Genomic DNA, 25,243 nt, shown 5'->3' on the forward strand with positions numbered 1-25,243 from the left:
CAGAAAAGGGGAATACAGAAGAGGGAAATGGAGGTGGAGAGATGGGGGTAAAAAGGGGAGAGAGAAGAAGAAAGGGAAGAAGGAAAGGAAGAGAAGTTACAAAGGTTTGGAGCAAGATGTAAAGAAACAGGACTTATTCAGAGACAATGGGTGAAAATCTAACTGAAAAAGGGATTCTGTGAAGGTACATAAGATGGCATTGTTATATTTGTAATAAAAATAATATTAGAAAATTGGAAACAACATATCATTAAAAAGAGGGATAAAATAGTCAGTGTAATTTAGTGAAACTTTTGTGAACAAAATAAATGAAATAAAATAAATGAGAGAATTGAATTAGGAAGGAACGGGAACATTTTAATTACTCAATGTTCTATAAAATATAAGTGAAGTGGGGGGGGGAATTAACTACGAAAGTATGATATCTATCTGAAAAATAATGTGTAAAATGTTAAGATTTAAATGAATATTAATATTAATGATAGAATTGAATTGGTATGGATTGTTGTTTTAATTATATTATACATTTATAATTTTTTCTTTAAAAAAAAAATACAGTGTGTAATTTTAGAAAGTACCAAGCAGAATCCGAATGGAAGTTATGTATTATATTAAGTGTTATAATTTTAGGGGAAAGATATAAAGGCGTCATACTCCAATCAGTGATTACAGGAGAAATTTTGTTTAATGAGAAAAGATAGTAAACAGTTGAAACAGGACAGACAAAGAATATAAGTATAATGATTTGAATTGAGATGAAATAAATAAAATAAAATTAAGAAAGTTAAAAGAGGGGAGAAGCTATAGAGAAAATGTAGAATAGTAATAAGATATGGAATGGAATATAAAAATGAGCATGAACTTGAATTTGTGTCTGTACGAAGAGATGTAACCCGGGACTATGCTGCTTTCAGAAAAGATGTTTTATGTTTTTATGTTCTATGTTTTGTTTGTTTATGTTTGTTTTCAAAAATCAATAAAATTTTCAAAAAAACAAAAAACAAAATGGGGCACATGGAGACTCCTGGGAGGATTACTAAAACACAAGGACAGAGGTAAGCTACTTCCATATTTCTTGGCAAAAATCTAGGCGGACGTGTCCATGAAATCATAGGAATCAAACTTTTCTTTTGTTGGCTCGAACTTTTCTGATCCAAAACTGACTAACTACAGGTAGTCATCGACCTACAATTCAGCCCAAAATTTCAGTTGTTAGGTAAGACATTTGTGAAGTGAGTTTTGCCCCATTTTATGAACTCTCTGGCCGCAGTCTTTAAGTGAATCACTGCAATTTTTAAGTTAGCAATAGAGTTATTAAGCAAATCTGGTTTCCTCATCCACTTTGCTTGTCAGGAGGTCGCAAAAGGGGATCCCATGACCTTGGGACACAGTAACGGTCGTAAGTATGAACCAGTTGCCGAGCGTCTGAATTTTGATCACATGATCACGGAGATGTTGCAAAGGCCGTAACTGTGAAAAACGCTAAGTCACTTTTTTCAGTGCTGTTGTAACTTTGAATGGTCACTAAATGAACTGTAGTAAGTCGAGGACTACCTGTAGTAGGCACAGGCCTGGCCCCGAGAGGACAAGGAGTAATTCAAATTCTCCCGTCAACCCTTTATCTGACCCTGTTAATTGAAAATGCCAGAGCTTGAACCTGGGAATTTTTGTATGCAAAACATGCGGTCTACTTTGAATAACTGTCACTTTCCCCGGTGGAATTCCTAAGCAATTATTTCATTTTCTAATAATGTTTCCCATGGGTTACAGAACAATCAGGTTGCCGTGCAATCCGTTTTATTTTGCTCCTTGCTTACGAGCTCACTACAAAAGAGCTGGTAGGTGAGTTTTCTAAAGCTCCGCTTGGTTTTCCCCAGAAATAATCGAAGGTGTTATGAAGAAATTGGTTGATCTTGGGAGTTTCCGGTTTGTCGTTCAGCGAGCGGTAGGGATTCGCGAAGCTGCGCGATCCCTGCCGCGCTAGCCGTTTTGGGGGCTCCGACCCGGACGGGTGCGGAGCAAGGCTGCCCTGCAGGGGTAGCTGAAGGTAAGGGGATCCGGAGGAAGGGTTTGGGGTGTTGCAGACCCCTCCCTGGCCGGCAGAACCCCCTGTTACCAGGACAGTGCAGCGGCGGTCCGTAATGGCCGCCACAAAGAGGTTGACAGCCGGGCAAGTATGCGCAGGAGGAAGAAGAGAAAGTTATTGAAAGTAAAAGTTCTTCTTGGTCGACCCAGGGCTTTGAGATTTATCTAATTTAATTCCTGGAAAAGATGGTTTTCTGATGATTTCTTCCACAAGAGAAAAAAAAAGCGGCTATTTTGAGGTGCTGAAGGGAAAGTTTACTCTCCCTCCCGACGGAATTAAGCCGGAAGGGAGAGGATAAAGAAAATATATGAATTTGGATCTTGTTGGAGGAGATGCCTTGAAGACTTGAGGACAGAAATACAATCTTAATAAGGCTTTAAAATATAGACTTGGATTCTTTTTTTTATTTGTTTGATACCACCCTGGAAGAGGAAGGGGAATTTTGGCTTGCTTGGATTTATTGAGGATTGTGGATTTTGGGATTGTTTTGCCTTTCTCTCGGAATATTTGGTTGGTGTAAGAAGAAAGAGGAATAAAGAAAAGAAAAGATTTATTTATAATGGCTTTCCTTTTTGAAGACCTGAGGATGAATATGAGCAAACAAAAGCAATCTGCAAAGATGGCATGGAAAAAGCTTTTCTATTTCTAGAAATGGCGCTGGTCAATTACCAACAGACAATGGAACAGATGGAAACGGAAGAAGAACAACAAGGAAGAGACGAAGACGCCATCTTCATTGAATCCCAAAACTTATTTAAGGAAGAAGGAAGGAAGAGAGCAAGGAAAATGAAGGACTTAAGATCTAAAAAAACATTTGAGAAAGAGAAAAATATGATGCAAAGTAAATATAATGATAACAAACAAGAGAAAAAGGAACGCAACAGAGAAGGGATCCCAGCAAGGCAGAGGTTAGAAGAAGAAGGGGGGTAGGAAGATTTGGTGGGGGAAGAAAAAGAAAGGGGAAAGGCGGAGAAAAGCCTCAAAGCTTTAAAATTGGATGGGAGAAGAGGATTTTTTTTAGAGACAAAGGATGAAATATAATTTTCTGTAAGAAAGATTCTGCTAAGGTACAGAAGATGGTATTGTAACATTTATATTTGAAATAGTAAATTAGAATGCTTTAAGATTTAATAAGAAATTAAAATGTTGAAGTTTTTATTAATGATTGATTTTTAAAATGTAATAAAATATTGAAGGAAAGGAGGATACAATGTATTTAAACATTTTTGGTGGATAGAATGTACCAAGCAGAACCAAATTGGGTATTTGTTATGTTGAATGTTAATTTTACTAACTTAGGGGAGGATAGAAAGGCATCATACTCTGATTAGTGATTTCAGGAGAAATTTTTCTTTTATTATAAGAAGAGATAGAGGGATAAATGAATGGGCAAAGATACAAACTTAATGATTTAATTAAGATGGATTAAATAAGATAGAAATGTGAAGAGTGATATGTGCTATTATTTTAGCCCATGCAAAGAGAGGTAACTGGGGCCAAGGTACTTTACTAAAAGATTTTTTTATGTTTGTTTGTGTTTGTTTGTGTTTTATGAGAATATTGGGGAAATTATTGTAGAAAAACAGGGAAAGATTCAATATGTAATGATTTGTTTGTTGTTGAAACTTTTAATAAAACTTGTTTTAAAAAAAAAAAAAAGAAATTGGTTGATCTTGGTACTTTTTCCTAGTCCATTTGGGTTCGAAATAAATGGCATGTTTCAGTCTCTTAATTTGACTTTGTCCGAATTAATAAGGCTACCTATTTTCATTGTACTCAACAAATTAAAACAGACAGAAAATAAGGCAGGAGGGTGAGAATACCGCATCCCTTTCTCCTCAGCTTTTGTCTTTATTCCAATAATGGGAAAAAAATTCCTTAAAGAATTGCAGGTAGTCCTTGACTTACAGCAACGATGGAGCCCAAAATTTCTTTTATGACCTTTCTTGCCACAGTTGTTAAGTGTTAAGGTAGTAACAGGGTTAAGCAGGGCTGGGATTCTACAGGTTCGTGCCTATTCTCTAGAACCGGTTGTTAACATTTTAAGCAGTTCGGAGAACCGGTTGTTAGAAGAAATTACTGGCCTAATCCTGTAAAGAAGGCAGGAAGGAAACATTCTGGTGTTGCTTACAGAAACTGCCTCTCTGTTAACCCTTATTACATTCTTGGCAGGACTAGACTTCCTGTCTCAGGAACATCTTGGGAGTTTTTTTTTCCTCCTTTGCTGGTACTTTGCTTGTGTGGAGTGACCATTCAAAGTTACAATGACACTGAAAAAAGTGACTTAAAACGATTTTTCACACTTATGACTGTTGCAGCATCCCCACAGTCATGAGAGGCCAGGAGAGGAGATGCGTGCCTCGACGTGAATGATGTTGAGTTGGCCACGCCTAGCCAGTCACATGACCACCAAGCCATGCCCACCAACTAAATTCGAATTTGTCAAATGGCCAAATGTGAAGTGCAAAGGACCAGAAGTCACTTTAAGAAGAGATTGGATTGTCTGAAATGGTATAGGATCTCCTTCTTGAGCAGGGGGCTGGACTAGAAGACCTCCAAGGCCCCTTCCAGCTCTATTCTGACCCTGATTCAGTCAGAAGGAAACCATGAGCTGATCAGCAAAGTTTCTTGATTGCCACTTGCCTATAGTAAGAATCTTCTCAGACTAACTTCACTCTCTTGGGAACAACCAGTTAAAGTTTCCAAGGATTTTTTTTCGTGTGTGTGTGTGTGTGTGTGTGTGTGTGTGTGTAAGTCTCTGTTGCTTCCTCCTCTGCAGTGATTTCAAGCTAGTTAATCTCTTAACTTTCATTCCTCACTCCAGATGTATATTCTACCACACCTACATCTCCTGAAAAAGATCGATATACTTCTTTATAAAAGACCTGTTCTCATTCGCCTCTGCTCCAAGTTAGGAAGTGACCTTTTGAAACTTTTCACCAAAGTTCTGGACAAAATAAATTTGCCTTGAAATTTCAAGAAATTTGGGGAAATTCTCATAGATGGAATAATTGTGAGTTGATATTTATTTATTAGCAAGGTGCCAAGGGGAATATGTGTATTTGTGTGACTGCTGGTAGTGGGAAAAGTACAGGACTATTTCCATAGAAATAAGCAGTTTCTCAGTTTCTCATTTTTTCCATTCAGAACTCTTTTCATGTGTATCTTTTTCTCCCATCACAGAACTTCTGTGTCCACCACCAAGGCAGCTATCTAGAGAACTGCAAAGCATATGTCAACCAAATTTACTTCGGTTACTATGTTCCCTTGAAACAGGTCCTGATGTTTGCCTTAAACATTCCCATCTGAATGTTGACAGTAAACATGCTGATTATGTGTTAGCATCTCTGATTGACACGTAAAATAATTCTGATGTTAACTGTCAGCGCTCAGCAGGATCAGCTGGGTAATAGCCAGCAGCATCTGAAATGTTTGCATACAACATCATGTAGTTATGCATCTCTGTATGAAATGTTGCATCCTTTCTTACAGGAAAGAATGAAGAACTGTTTCCTATTTGGAAGTTTAAAATGTGCAAAGGGGACGGGATAAAACATCTCAAATCATTGCTGAAATTAAGGCTCTTTTTGTTGTCTTTGAGCATGTTCTCCTACAACAAGGTGTGTTGGACAAATTCTAAAGATAAATGGCAAGGTCTCTGCTAATAATAATTGTCATCATCATTGCTTCAGAGATTTTATCATTGTTTCGTCTTTTGGAGAAGGCAAAACTGTTCATCCATGAATCCTCACAAGCTCTGAAAAGACTCTTATAATCATCAGATTCAGAAAATAAACCTGCATCCTGCCCTACGTGTTTTTTCTGGCTTGCCTCTTCTCCTTGATATTTGAAATGCTGGCTGTCAACCACCGGAAAGGAAACTACCTTGTGTTTACACTATTTGAACAAAGGTGATAGCTACACTTGACTGTTATTTAGGAAAATAAAATAAGCAAGTCAAGTCCTGTCAGGAAATCTTAAATGGCCAAATTCTAGCAACTTTCACTGCAGAAAACTCGGAAAAAGGAGAAGAAGGGGATGAGATTTGAGCCTAAGAAATATTACTTTTTAATTTACCTAATCAAGAATATATTTGCAGTAGTGAACTTCAAAACACAGATCTGTGGCAAATTAAGAAAGGATTTTTTTTCTGACTGTTTTACCTGTCAACCTTCCCATCACTTGCACCCTTGGTCTGTCTTGGGAATAGTTTTATCATGTAGTAACTATTGGCCTAGAGGCAAGGAAAAAACAGGAATCTGACAGATTTATAAGCAGCCACGCTAAATAAACTTGCCTACGAACGTGCTCTACCACAACTAGTGTTAACGAAGACATGGCAGAACAAACTCATATCAGCACAAAGCTACTCTAGCATGTCTAAAAAAGTCACCCATTGAGTGGAATAGATGTGTGAAGGCATGGACTCAATCGGTTTATAGACTACGCGCTGCTCCCCCTGCCTGAAGCCACATTTGTATGCTTGCCATGGTGCATCCATGTGGCAAGGTATCCGTAGCAACAGTCGAAAATGGCCGGCTTCATTTGGGCTACACGGTATGCAGTGCGAGGGAAGGGGACCAAACAGGGATGGAAAATGGTGCATTGAAGAATGTCAGTGTCCTACCTTAGGTAGTCTCGGCGGCACAGGATAAGGTTGGCTTTGGTGTACAAGGTAGAGCCCACTTCTCCCAAACGGCAGTCACAACAGGCGCACTTCAGGCAGTCCTCATGCCAGTATTTGTCCAGGGCCTTGAGGAGATACCTGTCCTTGATCTTACGGTTGCAGCCAGCACAACCTTTCGGTTTGGTGTCTGGCTGGACAGAGAGCATTTGTATACCTAAAAGCAGAAGAATGAAGAAAGGAGAATTTAATTGGGATATTCGGGATGGATCCATGTCCTACAGAGAAATTCTGGTGGTCTTCCTTTGATGTTCCTCAAAATTTCTCCAGAGTACTTCCCTTCCCATTTTATTGCTAGTCATCTTCAGTGGCAGAAGAGCTTAAGAAAGATTCTTAGACCAAAGATAGATCTGGCACCCTCTCCTTTTAGAATGGCTACAGAGAAATTTGCTCTGTAGAAGTCCACAGAAGGACCAGCTCTATTCTTATATCAAAGAAACAGATTTAGCTGGAGATTAATTCAATAAACCGCAACTAAGTAAACAACGGCTTAACCTGACACATGACTTGAATACCAGTTCTGCAAACCTGCATGAGACAGAATTGTAGCATCCCTGATTTTTTTTTAAAGCAAGTGGTGAAATTTATTTGGCTGCTACTCATCAGAACTATTTGAAATAATAATCAGACAGAACCAAAGCTATAGGGCACCTGTTCATGCATGCAACAAAACTATCCACAGTTGTGAATCATGGTTAGCTGAGGGTTGAAAATAGCTTTCATATTGTTATTTAGGACAGGCCCCAACCACGGGCGGCGTCCGCGGGGCGCGGCGGTCCGGCATCTTTTTGAGAAAGCGTGTCATCGGGCGCCTCAGGATATTACAGATGATTCGTATCCGACAGAGGGGGGACTTGTTCCGCGGACCGGTCCGGGACCGGGGTGGGACCCGATTAGGTATTACAGATGGATTCATATCCAACAGAGGAATTCTGGTGGTCTTCCTTTGATGTTCCTCAGAATTTCTCCAGAATACTTCCCTTCCCATTTTATTGCTAGTCATCTTCAGCGGCAGAAGAGCCTAAGAAAGATTCTTAGATCAAAGATAGATCTGGCACCCTGTCCTTCCAGAGGAGAAATCCACCAAAACGCCTGAGAACAATCATCTCCTTCCCACTGTTGTTTCCTAGCATCTCCTAAATATCGATTTAGTCCTTGATTTACAACTATTCGTTTAATGACCAGTCGAAGTTACAACAGCAGTGAAAAGTGACTTATGACCTTTTTTTACACAACTGTTGCAGCAGCCCCACAGGGTGACGTGATCAAAATTTAACTCTTGGCAACTGGTTCGTATTTATGACAGTCTCAGGCTTATTGATTATTTTTTTGTGATTTCCTGACAAGCAAAGTCAGTGAGGAAGCCCGATTCACTTAGCATCCATGCTACAAACTTAACAATTGCAGTGATTCTCTTAACAATGGTGGCAGGAAAGGTTGTAAAATGGGGCAAAACTCACTTAGCAACTGCCTCACTTAGCAACACAAACATTTGGGGCTCAGTTGTGGTCATAAGTCGAGGACTACCTGTAGCAAAGTTCCATTTTTCAGTTGTGACACATTCTCCTTCATAAACATGGGTTTGTCTAATCCTGGTTTAGAGTCATCCAGGTTGATGATCACTGCCAACTCTTGTGTCAATAAATCTCCCAAGTTAATTTTGTGTTCTATGACAAAAACCTTCCTATTGTCCTTCCTGAAGGTATTATCCATAAATTTTCACTGGGTGACTCTGCCATTCTCCTTCTATGAGATAAAGACTCTTTTCTATCAATTCTCTATATATTATACATAGTTTTATATGTTCCTCTTTGGTCCTGTAGCTAAAGTTCATCAAAGCAAATTTTAATAGCAACCCTAAAAGTATACCGTACTCTCCCATTTTACTTTTTATGAGAGTAAATTTTATTTAAAGTAGATGAACATTAAAATATTTGTGAGAATCAGTATGACATACATACAAGACTGTACATACAACACATCACACAGCAGGACAAATATAAGCATATACCGTACGATTTCTAAGAGAACCTAAATGTCTATCAATATTGCAAAGTATGTACAAAAAAGAGAGAAATGAGAACCTGTTCTTTTTCCATTTTTTTTGGTATTTTAGTTTTTGTTAATTTTGTTCCATTCATCTTATTTTTCCTTTTATTAACATTATATATTTAACAGTATTGTAATATTTTTTAAATATTTTAATATTAAATAATTAGCTTAAGACCAAAACCTCTATTGTACAACAAATACTTTGATGGGAGTCAGTGTTCTTTTTTCCCGATGTTATATTCAACTCTGAATGAAAAAGCCAAATAATTTTAATGTTTTCAATATTATTATCCTACATTAGAATTGATAGCATTTTTCTTCTTCTCTATTTTCAGTACATCTAAATAATAAACAGCCAGTAACCTTTAATTATATAGGTAGTCCAAAACTTCCACTGCTAAGCAAGGCAGTGGTTAAGTGAGTTTTGTTCCATTTTATGACTTTTTTTCCACAGTTGTTAAGCAAATCACTGCAGTTGTTAAATGAATAAATTGGTCATTAGACAACTCTAACTTCCCCCACTGACTGTGTTTGTGGGAAGCTTTCTTCGAAGGTTACAAATACATAACACCACAACCACCATAAATACAGTACATGCCAGTTGCCAAGCACCTGATTTTTGATCACGTGACCATGGGGATGCTGAAACAATGGTAAATCATTATTTTTTTCAGTGCCATTGTCACTTCAAACAGGCACTGAAGGAACGGTTGTGATTCGAGAACTACCTGTATAAATGTGAAATTAGGAAAAAAAACAGAAAGAAGACTCCACAATTTAATTCCTCTTGACTGTAAAATTCATTGGATTGCTTTAGGATAGGGGTGTCAAACTCAATTTCATCGAGGGCAGCATCAGGGTTGTGTTTCACCTCGAAGGTGCGGGGTGGGTGTGGTCAACTTGCCGTCACTTATGTCGTGGGCTCCTGTGGAGGCCTGAGCGCTCTTGCCAGCAAATATGGGCTCCCAAGCTTAGTTTTCGGCTGCGGCGGCTTTCTGCAACCCTCTGCCAGAAAAAAACAGAACTTGGGAGCGCTCAGTTTTTGCTGGCAGAGGCATTGCTAGCCGGTCCTTTGCTATTTCCAGGTTGGCCCCGTGGGCCAGATCTAAGCACACTGTGGCCCGCATGCGGCCCACAGGCCTTGAGTTTGACATCCCCGCTTTAGGGGAACCATTATCCCTCAGCACACGCTATCTTGTGGGATTGTGGTCACAAGGGGTAAAATGAAGGCATTTTACCTCAAACTCCCAGAGAAAAGGAAAAATAGATGCAACAGATAAAATAAAATAAAATAGATTCATGTATGATCTCCACTACACGCGTGACCTAAATGTTTAAAGCTGTTTACCATAATCACCTGAACTCTCAATAGATCTAAAGATTGCCTCCTGTTGAAAATCCCTGATTTTATCCAACCCAAATTTTAGCAGTACAGATGTATATTTGGTTACTAGCCAACTAGAAGCCAGAAGTAATTTACCGCAACTAGGATTTGTTATTTTCTTTAGGTTCAATCAGGCACACTTGGGACACAGATACTTTTCACAAAATCAGCAATGAGCATGTAAACATCAATCCGATTTTATTTATTTATTAATCAAGTTTATATAGCTGCCCATCTCACTGGAGGCGATTCTGGATGGAGAACAACAGTTCTGATCAAAACAACCAATAAAAGCAAAAATACAAAATCTGTATTAAGAAATACCATAAAAATTAGATGTACAAACACAGGGCAAAGAAGGATACAATGGTGCACTCATCGGTGGAGCCATCTGTGTGAATTTCTGGTCACTCAGGAGCCCCTGGCCTGAGGAGATAGCAAAGTCTTAAGGACTTTTGGGGATATTAAAAAGGATCGGGTAATTTTGGGGTGAAGAATATTTCATCAGATTTCCTTGGACCCACCAAGTGTAAGTCCTTAGCGGACAGGACCTGATGCATACCTTCTCTGCCAAATCTAATGGAACAGGGTGATGTAATTGGGGACAGGTGGTTCCTCAGGTAACCAATCCCTTGCCACGAAGAGTTTTAAGAGTTAAAACCAGAACCTTGAATTGGACCCAGGAGCAAACTAGCAACTGATGCAACTCATGGAAGAGGTGTAACATATACTTGGAGTGCACACACACACACACTGTTAACTACCTGTACCACTGCTTTCATGCTAGCTGAAGCTTCTGAGTACTCTTCAAGGGGAGCTCCGTATGGACCGCATCACAGTTGTTCAATCTGGAGGTCATCAGGGCATGAGTGACTATGAGGAAGGCTTGTCAATCCAGGAATAGGAGCAATAGGCACACAAGAGAGGCCCAGCGAATGTCCTCTTAGCCATGGCTGCTCCTTGCTCATCAAGCAGGAGTCGTGACTTTAGAAGGACCTTCAGACTGTGTGTGCATCAGGTCTGAGGTACTGCAACACCATCCAGCACCAAAGAGGACAAAATCTTGCAGCCAGAAGGCCCCACAATGCAAAGTGACTCAGTCTTTCAGGTTCTGGGGTCTAATGTTCCCCATCAAGACCCTTACAACCTTCAGACAACAGGATAAGACATTCTCAGCATCTCTCAATTTGCTAGGGGTCAGGGTATATAATTAACTATCATCAGCATAGTGATGAACTCACCCAGCGGCCCCATTTAGATATTAACACGGACAGAAGGAAGCACCAAACTCTTGTGACATCTCATAGTAGGTCCAGACGAAGGGATCTCTACCCGCTCCAATCAACCTTGGCTGGAATTGATCCTGAAGCAAGGAAGTGAACCAACCCAACACTGCCACCCTCTCCTTCTTTCTCTGAACCAGTCCAGAGGGACACTAGAGTTGATGGTATCAAAAGCTGATACTGAGAGGTCAAGTAGGGCAAAGATGGATGCATTACCGCCATCCCACTACACCAGAGATCATGCAAAAAGCACAACCAATGTGGTTTCTGTCCTATACCTGACAGAAATGGCATTGACTAAAAAAAAAGATCTAGGTAATCCACTTCTTCCGTGAACCTCAGAAGCTGCTGCGCAACCACTTCCTCTGCCTCCTTTGCCAAAGAAAAGGAAGTGAGACGCCGAATGAAAATTATCCAATATGGCGGGATTCAGCAATGGCTTCTTGAGAAAGGAGGCAAACCAAGTCCTCTTTAAGAAGTAAAGGAACAACCCCCTCAGTTAAGAGAAAAATGAACTGCTGTTAGTACCCACTAACACAGCACTCTCTGAGGTGGTTTTGTCAGCCAAGAGGGTCATGGATCTAAAAAGCAGCGAATTCACAGTCGTGAGGATCCTGTCCACTTCCTTAGGTCCAACAGGCTGAAACTGTTCCCAAGAATCCTCCCCAAATACTTCCTCTGGACTTATGACAATGCCAGTGTGCAATTGAGAATAAATCCCAGCAATTTTATCCAGATGAAATGCAAATTCCTCTGCATGCCCCTATAAGTAGTACTCTGAGTCCCCCTTATCTAGGAGGGCCTGTGTCCCCCGAAAAACAGGATTGTGGGGTGGCAACCTGTGGATACAATAAGCATGGAGAAGTATTGCTGCTTTGTCATCCTTACTGTCACAAAAGCCTTAATATCAACTCTAACCCATGTTTGATTGAATTCGTTTGGGTGCCAGCGACATTCTAGATGTCTCTTCTCCTTTTTCATCTCCGTCAACTCCTCCATAAACCAAGGGGGAAGGCAGGATCCCTGAGAAAGGGGACAATGCACGGGCACAATCCAATCTCCTTATTTCAAGCAAGAACCAAGGCTTTGGACCAGGGGTGTCAAACTTGCATCGTCATATGACGTATCGTGGCTTTTTTCCTTTGCTAAACTGGGCGTAGCCAAGTGTGTGATGCTTCCAGCCCACGGGCCACAAGTTTGACAGCCCTGCTTTGGATGGACCATGCAACAGACCAATAGGAATAACACCCACCCCCCAGCTCCCAACCATGACAAAAGGAACAATGTGAGCTCCGTTGATGTAGGAGAAGAAATGGCAGAACCTGGAAGTGGAGTTAAAAGAGGGATCAGCCTACAATCCCTACATACTCAAGCGGACTAAGTCCAACCTCTCTTGAATTCTATTAACTTTCATTTAACTTCAAGCAGGTGCATTCATCGAGAAGATTCCTGTGCATAGATTGTTTAGCCATAAATCAGTTTCATTGGACCTTCATTTGTGAACCTGGTCTTTCACACCCCATCTTGCCACTGCTCTGACAGGAACACCAAATCCAGAGTGAGACCAGTATCCCGAATTGGACTCTGGACGACCAGGAGTCATGGCTGTGATGGAAGCCATGAACTCCTGAACTACCCCAGAGTCCATTTCCAGGGAAAGCAGATTAAAGTCCCCCAGAATCATAAATCTGGGGGACTCTACTCCAAACTGAATATGGAATCAAAGATCTTAGGCAAGGAAGTTGTTCGATCCTTAACAAGACACTTTTCTCTGAACTGGACCAGATCATTCCCAGGTCACTACAGAGGTTGAATATATCTGAGAATATAGTAACTTACTGCAGAGAACAGCAATGTAGAAGAGGAGAAAGATTATGACAGAAGGACCAGTTCTATTCCTTGTATCAAAGGAATGGAGATTTAGCTGAAGAAAAGAAATACAATCAATTATTCTAGCTTTGAAATAATCAAAGATAGTTTTATTGAATATGCAAGCCTCAGGGAGACATATTGACTTAACTCACCAATTATACTAATAATGTGGTTTACCTGGTTTTGGTTTAAGGTTTGGGGCAAGCCCAGTCACAGCTGATGGCTTAGCTCATGATATGAATTCATCCCATTGTGATTAATTCAATAAACCGCAACTAAGTAAACAACGGCTTAACCTGAGACATGACTTGAATGCCAGTTCTGCAAACCTGCATGAGACAGAATTGTAGCATCCCAGATTTCTTTTTTTAAAAAAAGCAAGTGGTGAAATTTATTTGGCTGCTACTCGTCAGAACTATTTGAAATAATAATCAGATGGAACCAAAGCTATAGGGCACCTGTTCATGTATGCAACAAAACTATCCACAAATGTGAATCATGGTTAGCTGAATGTTGAAAGCAGCTTCCACATTATGAGGCAAAACTAAACACCACCGTAGAAACAATTTACAAAAGTTGTTGTGGATGGCACAATGCTTAAATGAGAGTATAGCATAATGTCATATCTTTTCTATAAGACGCTGCATGAGATTTGAAATTATATACATTCTAATGCTACCAGAATCAAAAACATTTTTAGAAAAACCCAGTCCTTATTTCCAAAAGATTGTATTTTGCATGTGGCCATGAAGCTTTGATTGATAGGATGACAAAAGGAAAGGAGATCTTTTTTTGGTGTGGCCCTTGCCTTCTGGAACATCATTTTCCCCAAAGCGAGTTTGGCTCCAGCCCTTCTGAAAGACCATTAAAACTTAGCCTGTAGTTCCCATGGAAGCATAGGTAAAGGTAAATGTTCCCCTTGCACATACGTGCTAGTCCTTTCCAACTCTAGCGGGCGGTGCTCATCTCCATTACAAAGCCGAAGAGCCAGCGCTGTCCGAAGACGTCTCCATATCCGGCATGAATAAATGCTGACGGCACATGGGACATTGTTACCTTCCCATCAAAGTGGTCTCTATTTTTCTACTTGCATTTTTACATGCTTTCAAACTGCTAGATTGGCAGAAGCTGGGACAAGTAACGGGAGATCACTCCGTTACGCGGTGCTAGGGATTCAAACCGCCGAACTGCTGACCTTTCTGATTGACAAGCTCAGCATCTCAGCCACTGAGCCACCGCGTCCCTTCATGGAAGCATAGACCCCATTAAATGGTTGTATTGTGTGTAAGCCCAGAATGAACTAACCCAGTTGTAGTTGTTGTTAGGAGTTTTCAACTGCTTTTAATTGTATTTTAATATTTCTATTTTAATGATCTTGCTTGTTAGGCTCTATGTTTTAACCATATATCCTGCCCAGAGTCACAAATTTGAGATGGGAGGCAATATAAATTTAATGAATCAATAAAATAAATTTAATAAATCGAGAAAATAAATATTTTAAGTATCAGCAATACAGAGGGAGAGAGAAGCGAAAACAGGATATGAGCAAGTGTCATTTATGTACACATCCTTCAGCTGAGAATGAAGATATTATTAATTTAGCAGAAAATAAAGTGGGTTTTTCCTTAAACCCATTTTTATTATTTTTAATACATCATTGATGTTGCTGCAAAACGCATCGGTTATGTTCCAGGTTTTCTAGGAGTAAAATTCTATGGCAAATATTATTGGGAAAATATGCAAATCCATATTTAATTCATTTGAGCGTGGCTGGTTTTGAATTATTATAAGAGAAAAGCTTGCAAGATTGGGCCATATTTACTCACAGGCAAAAAGGTTTTTTTTTTTTATCCTGATTCTAATGTCACTGTCTCCGTTCTTCAGGAGAGGGGCTTGGGAAAAAAAAATACATGAGGTTTACCAAAGGTCAGACTGGCATCTGTCAAGAGTAAAGGGGGATGAATACATTTCAATTACAAGACTGGGAGAAAATAAATGCCTTCCCGCCCACTCTTGAAGCCAAGCAATGTACCTTTTCCCCAACTGTTTGCAAATAAAAAAAAGAACAAAAAGGCTGAAATTGCAGCAGCAGGAGGACGGAAGAATCTAGCAATTTTTATTTCTGCAGTTTGCAAATCTAGCATGGGTTTCTCATAACTTTTGTCTCTTAAAAATTCGTACTAGAAACTATTGTATTTGGGAGGTGGGATATTTTTTCTAACTAGCACTGGTTTGGCAACTTTTACCTGCAAAATTATTTTTGTCCATTGTTGTCATGAATATGTGCATAGACCTGTGTGCATCATGCAAAACGGGATGAGTATAAATTTTGAAATTTGTGTTTTCATTCTTACATACAATGCAAGAAGATGAAATTACATCCATTCTGTCTACTGTCTCTCCCATTCCTAATTGTAGTATCTAAAACATCAAGGGTTAATGTGCAGAAAGCAGAGCTATGAGCAAATTATAATGATGGTATCAAGATTAAAAACTGAATTATTCTGTAAGAGTTTTGTGCTGTCCCAGCAACCAACAATATACTGTTAACATATGCTGTATATCATTGGTGTTTAGGCATTTACTAGTATAGGGATATTTATTTATTTGTTAATGGAAAGAATTCTTCCAAAGAGATGAATGCAACAGAGATTTTTATTATTTATATAGTGTTGTGGTTTTTTTTTGTTTCAGCAATGCAGAAGAACTCAAGATCTGTGGCAACTTGGTTTAGTACATAATTTGCAGTTGCCATTGCTACTGTAAGTCCTAGAGATGTTTTACATGAAGTTTATAAATAAGTAGACACGTATTATAGGTAGGAAGAGGATTGGATCAAGTAGTTTAACAGCAGGTCAAAGCGTTGTAGCTTTTATATCAAGTTGGCATATCAGCAGCAGAGAGAATTGCCAGATCATAATTGGAAGATGTTCTGCAAACGAACAGTTCAAGATCTGATTCCTGTAAATTAACATACATTCATTCATATCCCACCTTTATTCTACCATAGAATCCCAAGAGAACTAGCGCAGAGAATAAAAACATAAATCCAACTAAAAAAAAATGAAAACAGAGTAAGAGCAGCATTACTAAATCATTAGCAGCAGGCACAACACTGTCTTCTGAAGATAGAGAGGTCATTTCATGTTCACAATCTCACAGCTCCCATTTCAGACAACAGTGGAACAGACTGCATATGGGCAGATCCAATTGAACCTACGCATCTTAAGATGTTCATCATCTGAATGTCTACAGCAGTATTCCCTAACTTAGTAAACTACGCACAAATTGGGATTACAACTACCAGAATTCCAGACAAATAAAAATCAGATAGAAATCTAATGAAATAAATTATTGGGCAACACTAATCGCAAGTGCAGTCTCCTTTGATCCAAGCTTAACTCTTTGTGACTTCGATAGAAGACAATATTTGTAGCTCAGGGTTGAACTGTAGGGCTCTTGGTGCTCTCTGAGGTTGGTGGTCTTCTTCCAGATGTTTCACTACCAAACTAGGTTACATCATCAGTGCTAAAAGTGTGTGTGGGGGTGTGTGTGTGTGTGTGTGCTTTATTTTAATATACTAGTGGCATGCCCTATCAGTATTAGCCGGACTGTTCTTTGTGACTTTTTAGATCCATCCATGTAATTCTCCTGACAACTATGTGCCTTCTTCCAGGATATTTTTTTTAACTTCCTAGGGCGACCATGCTTAGTTTCCCAGACCAGAAAATCACCAGGATGCTGCCAACTGCTGAGTCAAGACTACTTAAGGCTTTACCTAAAAGGAAGAAACTGTTCACATGTACAATTCAAGAATCAGCTAAATTAGTTGCTCTAAAGCATTCTATAATCTACAGTAGCCCAAAACATTTCTGAGTGTTTCTCAAAGCTTCATCTTGTTTAATGATGGGATGTTAGTTGCTCTGTCTTGTACTTTGAAGACATGGGGAAGAATTCTTTTTTTTTTTCCTTTTGTTTTTCACATAAGAAATTATCAAAATGGAACATGCATTCAAAAACCTTAGGTTTCAATCACTTCTAAAAGTCTGGAATTGAGCACAGTATGTTCAGCTGTATTTATGGTGCTAAATTAAGCTTGCCTGATAAATGGCCGCTTTTCTGACTACTTGTTTCTAATATCAAGTAAAAGGAAAACTGATGTTCTCCATGCCAGGAATAGCTGTACCGATAAAGGATAATACTTGTAACTCAGGGTTGAAATGAGAGGGTCTTTGATGGTCTCTGAGCTTGGTTGTTTTCTTGCAGGCATTTCATTACCCAAACTAGGTAACATCAACAGTGCACTGATGATATTACCTACTTTGGGTAATGAAACATTTGCAAGAAAACAACCAAGCTCAGAGAGCACCAAGGGAATAGCTCTGTATTGAATTAGGCACAAGACTTTTTTTGCTAACAAGTCTGTAAAATATGCAAATATCTCGATCAACAGAACATACTTAAAATGGTTAAACTCCGAGTGCAGAAGAAACCCAAAATGGGAAATATATCCAGTTTGACTTCTGGCTACCGCCTTGACACCTGAATTTTAAATATCTCTGCCCACTCATCTCAGGGGAATCGGAGCCTAATCAGGAGCAGGCATATGTTTGTGCATTTATTAAAGTCTGACTTCACACTGGTGGAAAATATCAGTGTAATAATTGTCTGACATTTAAGATAGAGACCTTGTCTTTTCTTACATAAAATCAGATGGGTTGGTATTCAGAATAGTTTTTTGAGAAAGGATGCCAAGACCAGGATCTATTCCTTCCTTGGAAATATGCCAGTGCCTTTGTTTGTTTGTTTTTTAAAAAAAAACAGTTAAAACTTAAATATAAAAATTACAAAGACAACTCAAACATAGATTTATACTAGTACATGAAAGAATTTAGACCTTAAAGCGAAGTAAAAAAGCTGTTCCTAGGAGTGTTTGCTAGGGAGTAAAAAGTAATCAATATTTTTTTTTACCACATGTAAAAAAAAGGTGGGACTTTGATTATATCTTTGTGGCTGCCATTTTGACTATTTTGACCCACGCTATCTTAATAATCCCCTGCTATTATTGTTCCTAGCATTCTGTTTTTGGAACCTTTCTCCTCACTTCAAGAAGGTCTCCTCAGACTCTGCTATCCAGTTAGAAGAGTACTACTAGCGCTAAAAAGTGACGTTCCCTCATGTCCTCCATATGTCCCGAGGACATTTTAAGGTTCCAAGTGCCCACAAGTCATTAGGTAGTTTTGGGGGGTGGGGGGGGAAGGAAGTGGTGTCAGGACAAAAATGGAAAAGGATATAATGACATACAAGTCAATTGATTCAATATAATTCCAAGGGTTTGCGATGGTGGTGAATATCTGTAGTTCGGGGTGTACGATGAGGGTGGAGATTCATTCTCCAAGCTTGTGGGTTGGTTTCCAAATTTTTCGTTACCAGGTTAGGTATCATCTTCAGCAGAGTTTAGGAAGCTTTTAAACGAAAGTTTTTAATGAAACATTAGGAAATCAACCCCCAAACTTGGAGAACCAATCTCTACCCTCATAATTCCAAGGGCTTAGCGTTTTTCCCGCTTTTGCAAACAGCTGTGCAAAAGACTCACATATGGGGATTGCCTCTAACTTTGGAGCCTCTAATGTACTAAACTAAACCATGAATTGTGATTTGGAAACCCAGGGCCTAGGAACATAACAGTATATTGTAGAGGGCTGGGGAATAGCCCTGAGGTACAGAAAAAAATGCTATGCAAGGCAATAAATAGATCAAGGGTCTTCAAACTTGGCAAGTTTAAGACTTGTGGACTTCAACTCCCAGATTTCCTGAGCTAACATTACTGGAGGAGGAATTCTGGGAGTTGAAGTCCACAAGCCTTAAAGCTGTCAAGTTTGAAGACCCCTGCAAAAGATAAATGAGGGCCGAGGCTGCGATAGGAACATAACCTGAATAAACATTTCAGACAAGATTTCCCTAGTTCAGACATGCATGATTTTTTACTATAGGTTTACAATTGTAGTAGTATTGACCTATGTACATATTGGATTCCTACCCTGATCTAACTTGAACACCTGACATATCAAACTAATCCAAAATAGAAGAAACTGCACTGTTCCTATCAGCCTCATCTAACATTCTTACCTTTGGCCCTAGAAACTGAAATACAGGTATAGACATACAACCATAATTGGGACGAGAATTCCCATTGCTAAGCAAAGTTCAGTTGTTCGGCCGATTTTATGGACTTTTCTGCTATGGTTGTTAACAGTTATTAAGTGATTTCTGTGGTTATTAAGTGAATCTGGCTCTTCCTCCATTGACTTTGTTGGTTGGATTCAGGCTGGGTAGGCTGCAAGTGGCAATCACACGACCCCAGGACATCACAAACGTCACCAATGTGGATTGCCAAATGCCCGAATTTTGATCATGTACCTGTGGGGAATGCTTTTAATGATTCTTAAGTGGGAGGATGTACTGCAAGTCATTTTTTTTTGCAGTGCTGTTGTAATTTTGAATTACAAATTGTTGTGGACTATCTGTATCTTTCTAATAGTAGATAGAGGAAGCATTTGAACCAGCATTCCGATGCATTTTGGAATTGACCTGCGCAGCTAGATTGCCCTTCACTCAGCTATGCCAGCAAGGGCATTTCCCAAGTATGCTATGGCTAGTCATGGTGACTCATAAGACCCACACTGGTGAGGGAGGGAAAAGGGAAGAAAACCCACACATAGTTCTTTACCCTCTTCCCAGTTGTCATTACACATGCTTAAAGACGAAGACATCCCAAAGCTGCTTTTTCAAGAGGCAACTGGATTTTCTGGTTCTTCTTTGAAGACGTTTTGCTTCTCATCGAAGAAGCATCTTCAACTCTGAACAGCATTCAGTCAGAGCTGAAGAAGCTTCTTGGGTGAGAAGTGAAACATCTTCAAGGAAAAACAAAGAAAGTCCAGTTGCCTCTTTAAAAAGCATCTTTGGGACATCTAAGGGGCTACCACAAAGAAGAGGGGGTCAAGTCAGGTAGATCCAAACTACCTGAATGCAGGATAAGAAGCAATGGATGGAAACTAATCAAGGAGAGAACCAACCTAGAAATAAGAAATTTCCTGACAGCACCTTTGAGACAAGTTGGATGACTGAGAATCTCCAGACATTTAAAGACCAAGACATTTTTAGATGGATGTGTGTTGATATAATACCGATGCCTGTCTCCCCGCCCCCTGGTTTTTACTAATAATCTGTGTAGGGTTAGGGTTAGACTTCTGCATCACTGCATGATAGGGAACATACGCAGCATAGGTGCTGCATTTATACTATGTTTGTATCTCCTCACTTCATCCACAGGTCTCTCTTCTAAGCTGCTCCCATTTTGTCGTGTGAATGTGCCTTGCCTTCTGCCGGCCTTCCAACAGGAAATCAGATCAGCCAATCAACCTGCAGGACACAAAATCTCCACAAAACGCATAGTAGAGATTTGGGAGGTGCGTGCATCAGCCTGTTTGCAACCATCTGCAACCTACACTTATCCATCAACTCCTTCAGTGTAGGAATATGTCTACACACCGTTGCGGACAAGTCTAATTCAAGTTAGAGAGGCTACTTGGACCTCGTTGAGAACATGATGGAAAATATGCATGATGTTTGCAAGGTTTCGTCATGGAAGCTTATGAAAGTTGGGTTTCATTCTCAGGTTAGCTAAACAAAATCTACTTCAAGACAAGTCCCCCATTAATATGACAAGCTACTAGAAAAAAGTTTTGTTTTATTTAAAGGGATTGTTACCTACTGAATTACAGTGATGGTAGTACCCTGTTTCTCCAACAATACGGCCTCCCCCAATAGGAAGTCCCAGCATGTTTTATAGGCATGAAATGAAATTAAGCCCCTCCCCCCAAATTAAGGCCTATATTAAAACATGCGAAATGGGGGGAATGGTGGGGGGGCTTGCCATTAGGAAGTATTTTTGTTGCACACCTGGATATGGTGCTGCCTGCGTTGACCCTGATACGAAGTGCCCCACCAATGCAGAGGTCAACATCCAAGCCATCGCCACCCGCCCGAAGATGCAAGGGGGGGGAAAAATTAAGTCCCCCCCAAAAAGACGGCCTAGCCATTTTTTCGGGGCTCAAAAAAAAATAAGACCCGGCCTTATTATATGAGAAACACGGTAGACTTTTCACAGCTTTGTTGTTCGACAACACAGCTTAGGGAATGAGAATTAGTTCAAATGCTTGGTCGTTTTTTGCATGGGAGAGGAACACAGAGTTAAAGCTTTATCAACCCTGATCAATTTTTCAAAATAATGCTGCAGATTTGGGAGTACGCTTTTAAAATCATTGCAGAGAGCAATCAGCTACCTCCAGGGATGCCATTTGTGTAGAGAATCCAAAACAAGATAAAGTTCTTAAATAAATGTAACCAGCCAATAAATATTCAGCCCTGAGTGATCAATTCTTTATTATGGGTATCAGGTCATCATGCAGGAAAGCGAGGGCAACAATGCAGCATCATTGTTTTCTATTAAAAGTGGTAGATTAAATAATAAAAAAGGATTAGGTTCAGCTTCCTGCTCTTTCACTTCTTTTAAAGTCCAGCTTTCTCCAGGACCATAGTTCCCTTAAATGCTGAACTTCAGTATACTATACTTCCCTTGGTTTTGTTATTTGGAAATAATAAAAACTAAAATTCAACTTGTCTGGAAGGTACTAGGTTGGAGAAGATATAACGCCAAGCCAAATAGAGATAGTCGTCCTTGACTTATGATCGTAATTGAGCCCAGAATTATGGTTGTAAATCACTGTGGTTGTAATTCGAGGTATTATGTGACCAGACTTGATTTGACATTTTTTGCAACAGTCATTAAGAGAAAATCAATGTCATTAAGCAAACCCATTTCCCCCAATGAAACTGGAAATAAACCCAGAAAGCAGCAAAAAAGTCACAAATTGTAGTCACATGGTAGCAAGACACTTCAAATGGCCATCAGGGTGAGCTAACTGCCAAACACCCAAAATGCCATCATGTGACTGTGTGTGTGTGTGTGTGTGTGTCCGTGTGTACACGTATATAGCCATCATAGCTTCAAAAATGGGTCATAAATAGCTCTGTGGAGGTATGTTGTAACTTCAACTAATCATTAAGCGAATGGTTCTAAGTTGAGGGCTACCTGTAACCAGGAATAAGCAGCCTTGTGCTTCCTTATGAACCAACACTGCCAGTGGTGATGGACTGTAGGAATTGGAGTTCAGATTTGTGACCCACAGGAGTATTAACAATCCTCAACTAGGACCATAACTGGGATTAGAATTCCCATTTCTTAGCAAGGCAAGTTGTTCAGTGAGGCACGCTCATTTTTTTTCTACCTTTTTTGGTCATGGTTATTAATTATAATTGTTAAGTGAATCATGCAGTCATTAAGCAAATCTTGGCTTCCTCCATTGACTTTGCTTATAGAAAGCTGTCTGGGAAGGTAGCATATGACGATCACAAGAGCATAGGACTCTGCAGCCACTGTAAATTCATGCTGGTTGCCAAGCACCTGTATTTTGATCACGTAAACTATTGGGGATGCTGCAATGGCTGTGAGCACATCCTGGCTGTAAGTCACTTTGTTGTAACTTTGAACAGTCCCTGAATGAATGGCTGTAAGTAGAGGACTACCTATATACTGCAATGACATGCTCCTTTGCACATAAATAATGCTGTAGGAATGTTGGAAGAGCAAACTGCTCAGGAATTAGTTTAAGAGTTGTGACTGCCTCTTCGCTGGATGTGTTCAAAGGGAGGCTAGCCAGTCTAGGATGCTTTGAAATTAATTTCTATGCTATGGGTAGGGCAGGGAAGAATGGCCTAGCTGCCCTTTCTAAAGCTTTAAAATTCTAGGATTTTGTATCTGTACCAGCGCAAACAAAAACTCAATGAGCCCATCTTAATTAGCAAATTTTAAGTCTTCCCAAAAGTTCCACTTAAAGAATTTGCTTTCTTGCAAGCAAAACTGTGGCTTTGACACCAGTCCTGTTACAGCTCAATAGCTGGCCAAGTTTTTTTTCTGACATTTCATGAGAAATGGCCTTAGATTTGCTTGACTTAAGGTGGAGTTTTGCAGATTAATAGAGCTCCGAGGACTGACAGGGTCTTCCTTGTAACCCTGCAGTCTTAATTTCAGACTTCATAGTATAGGAAATGTGACAGGTGAAAGACCAACTATATCAAAAGCTGGTAGTCGTGAACAATTGGCAAGTCATTTCACAATAACACTCAACCAAATTTTAAACTGAACAGAAAATAGACCTGAAGAAGCTTCTTGGATGAGAAGCGAAATGTTTTCATAGGGGGAAAAAAACACAAGAAACTCCAGTTGCCTTTGGGAGAAAGCATCTTTGGGATAATGGACGCTTATGGACAATTAAGAATCTACATATATATCCATTTTTAAAATTGTTGACTGAAGATCTCACAGATGGTTATGTCTAGACAGCCAACTAAGTTTAAGCCAAATCTACATTTGGCATGATGCATCAGTAACCACTTTTCTGTTAAAAACCAATTTTATATTAGCCTTCCCCAATCCTGGCACCTTGTAGATATATATGCTTCCACTGCAACTCTAACAAGCCCAGGACAGAAAACATGGGAAGTTAGCTTCAGGACAACCGGCAACATGGAAATTTGGATTAGATGCTGATTCTGTGAGGCATAAACATACTGACTTCATCTCCCTTCCTTAAGATAGCAAGATACTAGAATCTTTCAAACCTTGTAAAATTGGAATGGTTGGTTTTAAAGCAGATGTTTAACTAAGTAGGAGCAATAATTTTAGCTAGAGCTCAGGATGTGTGTAAAAATTCTAGAGATATCGGACCATGGACAATGGCCTTAAGGCCTCAAAAAAAAATAATATCTGTACTCTGCATATAGCTTTTCCCCCTCACTTTTCAAATAATATGATTTGGTATAACTGAGGAAAAATTATGCCTTTCATTCAGCAAATAAAGACATCGTTTGCAGAAGATTCCTCCCAAACAGCACTGGCACGCCAGCCAAGCCTTCAGAAATTCCCTTTTACGTTTAAACAGCTCATCAAGGCAAAGCAAAATGCTGCAATTAATTGGAAGCTTATCCCTCTGGCCCCAGTGTGGCTAACTTCAGTTCAAGCACGCACAGGACTAGATTACAAAGCTGGAAGACGTAAGAATTAGAGAAGTAAGGCCACCTAATTTTTGAGGGACTCACCCCCCCCCCACCCCAGTTGCAAGATTGAAGATTGCAGCCAGAAGAAATAAAAGATCTTTCCCCAAAACTAAAATCTCTTTCCCCACCCCCACCCCCACCCATGACTGACAGATCAAGTTGTTGAGGCAATGCTTGGCAAACACAAAAAGTAATTGCTGAGTTCCCTTCACTACGGATAATTATTCAGGGAGGGAGACCAAAGGAGCTTGGGGGCAGGAGAAGGAGAGAAAGAGGCCTATTCTGAGGAAAAAGCCATTTTCCCCAACAGACAGCTTCTTAAATTTCACACACACACACACACACACACACAACCCAACCACCCCAGGAGTCATCACAATTGGCGTGTAAATTGTTGGTGGAAAATGTCCTTATGGTTTCCAGAGGGCCCCTGTGCCTTTGCCATCATCGTTTGACAGTTTTAAGGAAAATCATAATTAAGAAAAGAGAGAGAAATAACAGTTGGAGGAGCATGGCGAGGGAAGAGAAAAGAAAGGCCATTTTATTTTTAAGAACTCTGGTGAGCTTTTAATTGCCTGGATTGGATTGCCTTGTGTGGGTTCCCCAATGCTCCATTGCCTCCATTATGTTCCATGCTATTCAGTACCCGCCCCCCCCTCAACAAAAAGTAACTGCCAGCCTGTTTCCACTTCTGAACATGGGAC

General features: G+C 39.8%; 1 protein-coding gene across 4 annotated transcripts in view; it reads right to left on the reverse strand.

Annotated features, from left to right (window-relative positions):
* The window catches only part of LMO3 (LIM domain only 3), a 114,181-nt gene that overhangs the window by 85,259 nt on the left and 3,679 nt on the right, over positions 1-25,243 (reverse strand). For 3 of the 4 annotated variants that reach the window (XM_087968690.1, XM_026678637.2, XM_026678636.2), the window contains exon 2: positions 6,714-6,927. In XM_087968690.1, the coding sequence (XP_087824816.1) occupies positions 6,714-6,919 (206 nt within the window). In that variant the 5' untranslated portion in view covers positions 6,920-6,927. Of the gene's footprint in view, positions 1-6,713; positions 7,181-25,243 lie in introns of those variants that run through there. The other variant, XM_087968689.1, reaches the window with a different exon arrangement.

This window comes from Notechis scutatus, chromosome 6, assembly GCF_049901735.1.
Source record: "Notechis scutatus isolate UNSWTSFEM ecotype Mainland chromosome 6, rNotScu1.2, whole genome shotgun sequence".
In the NCBI taxonomy this organism is placed as follows: Eukaryota; Metazoa; Chordata; class Lepidosauria; order Squamata; family Elapidae; genus Notechis; species Notechis scutatus.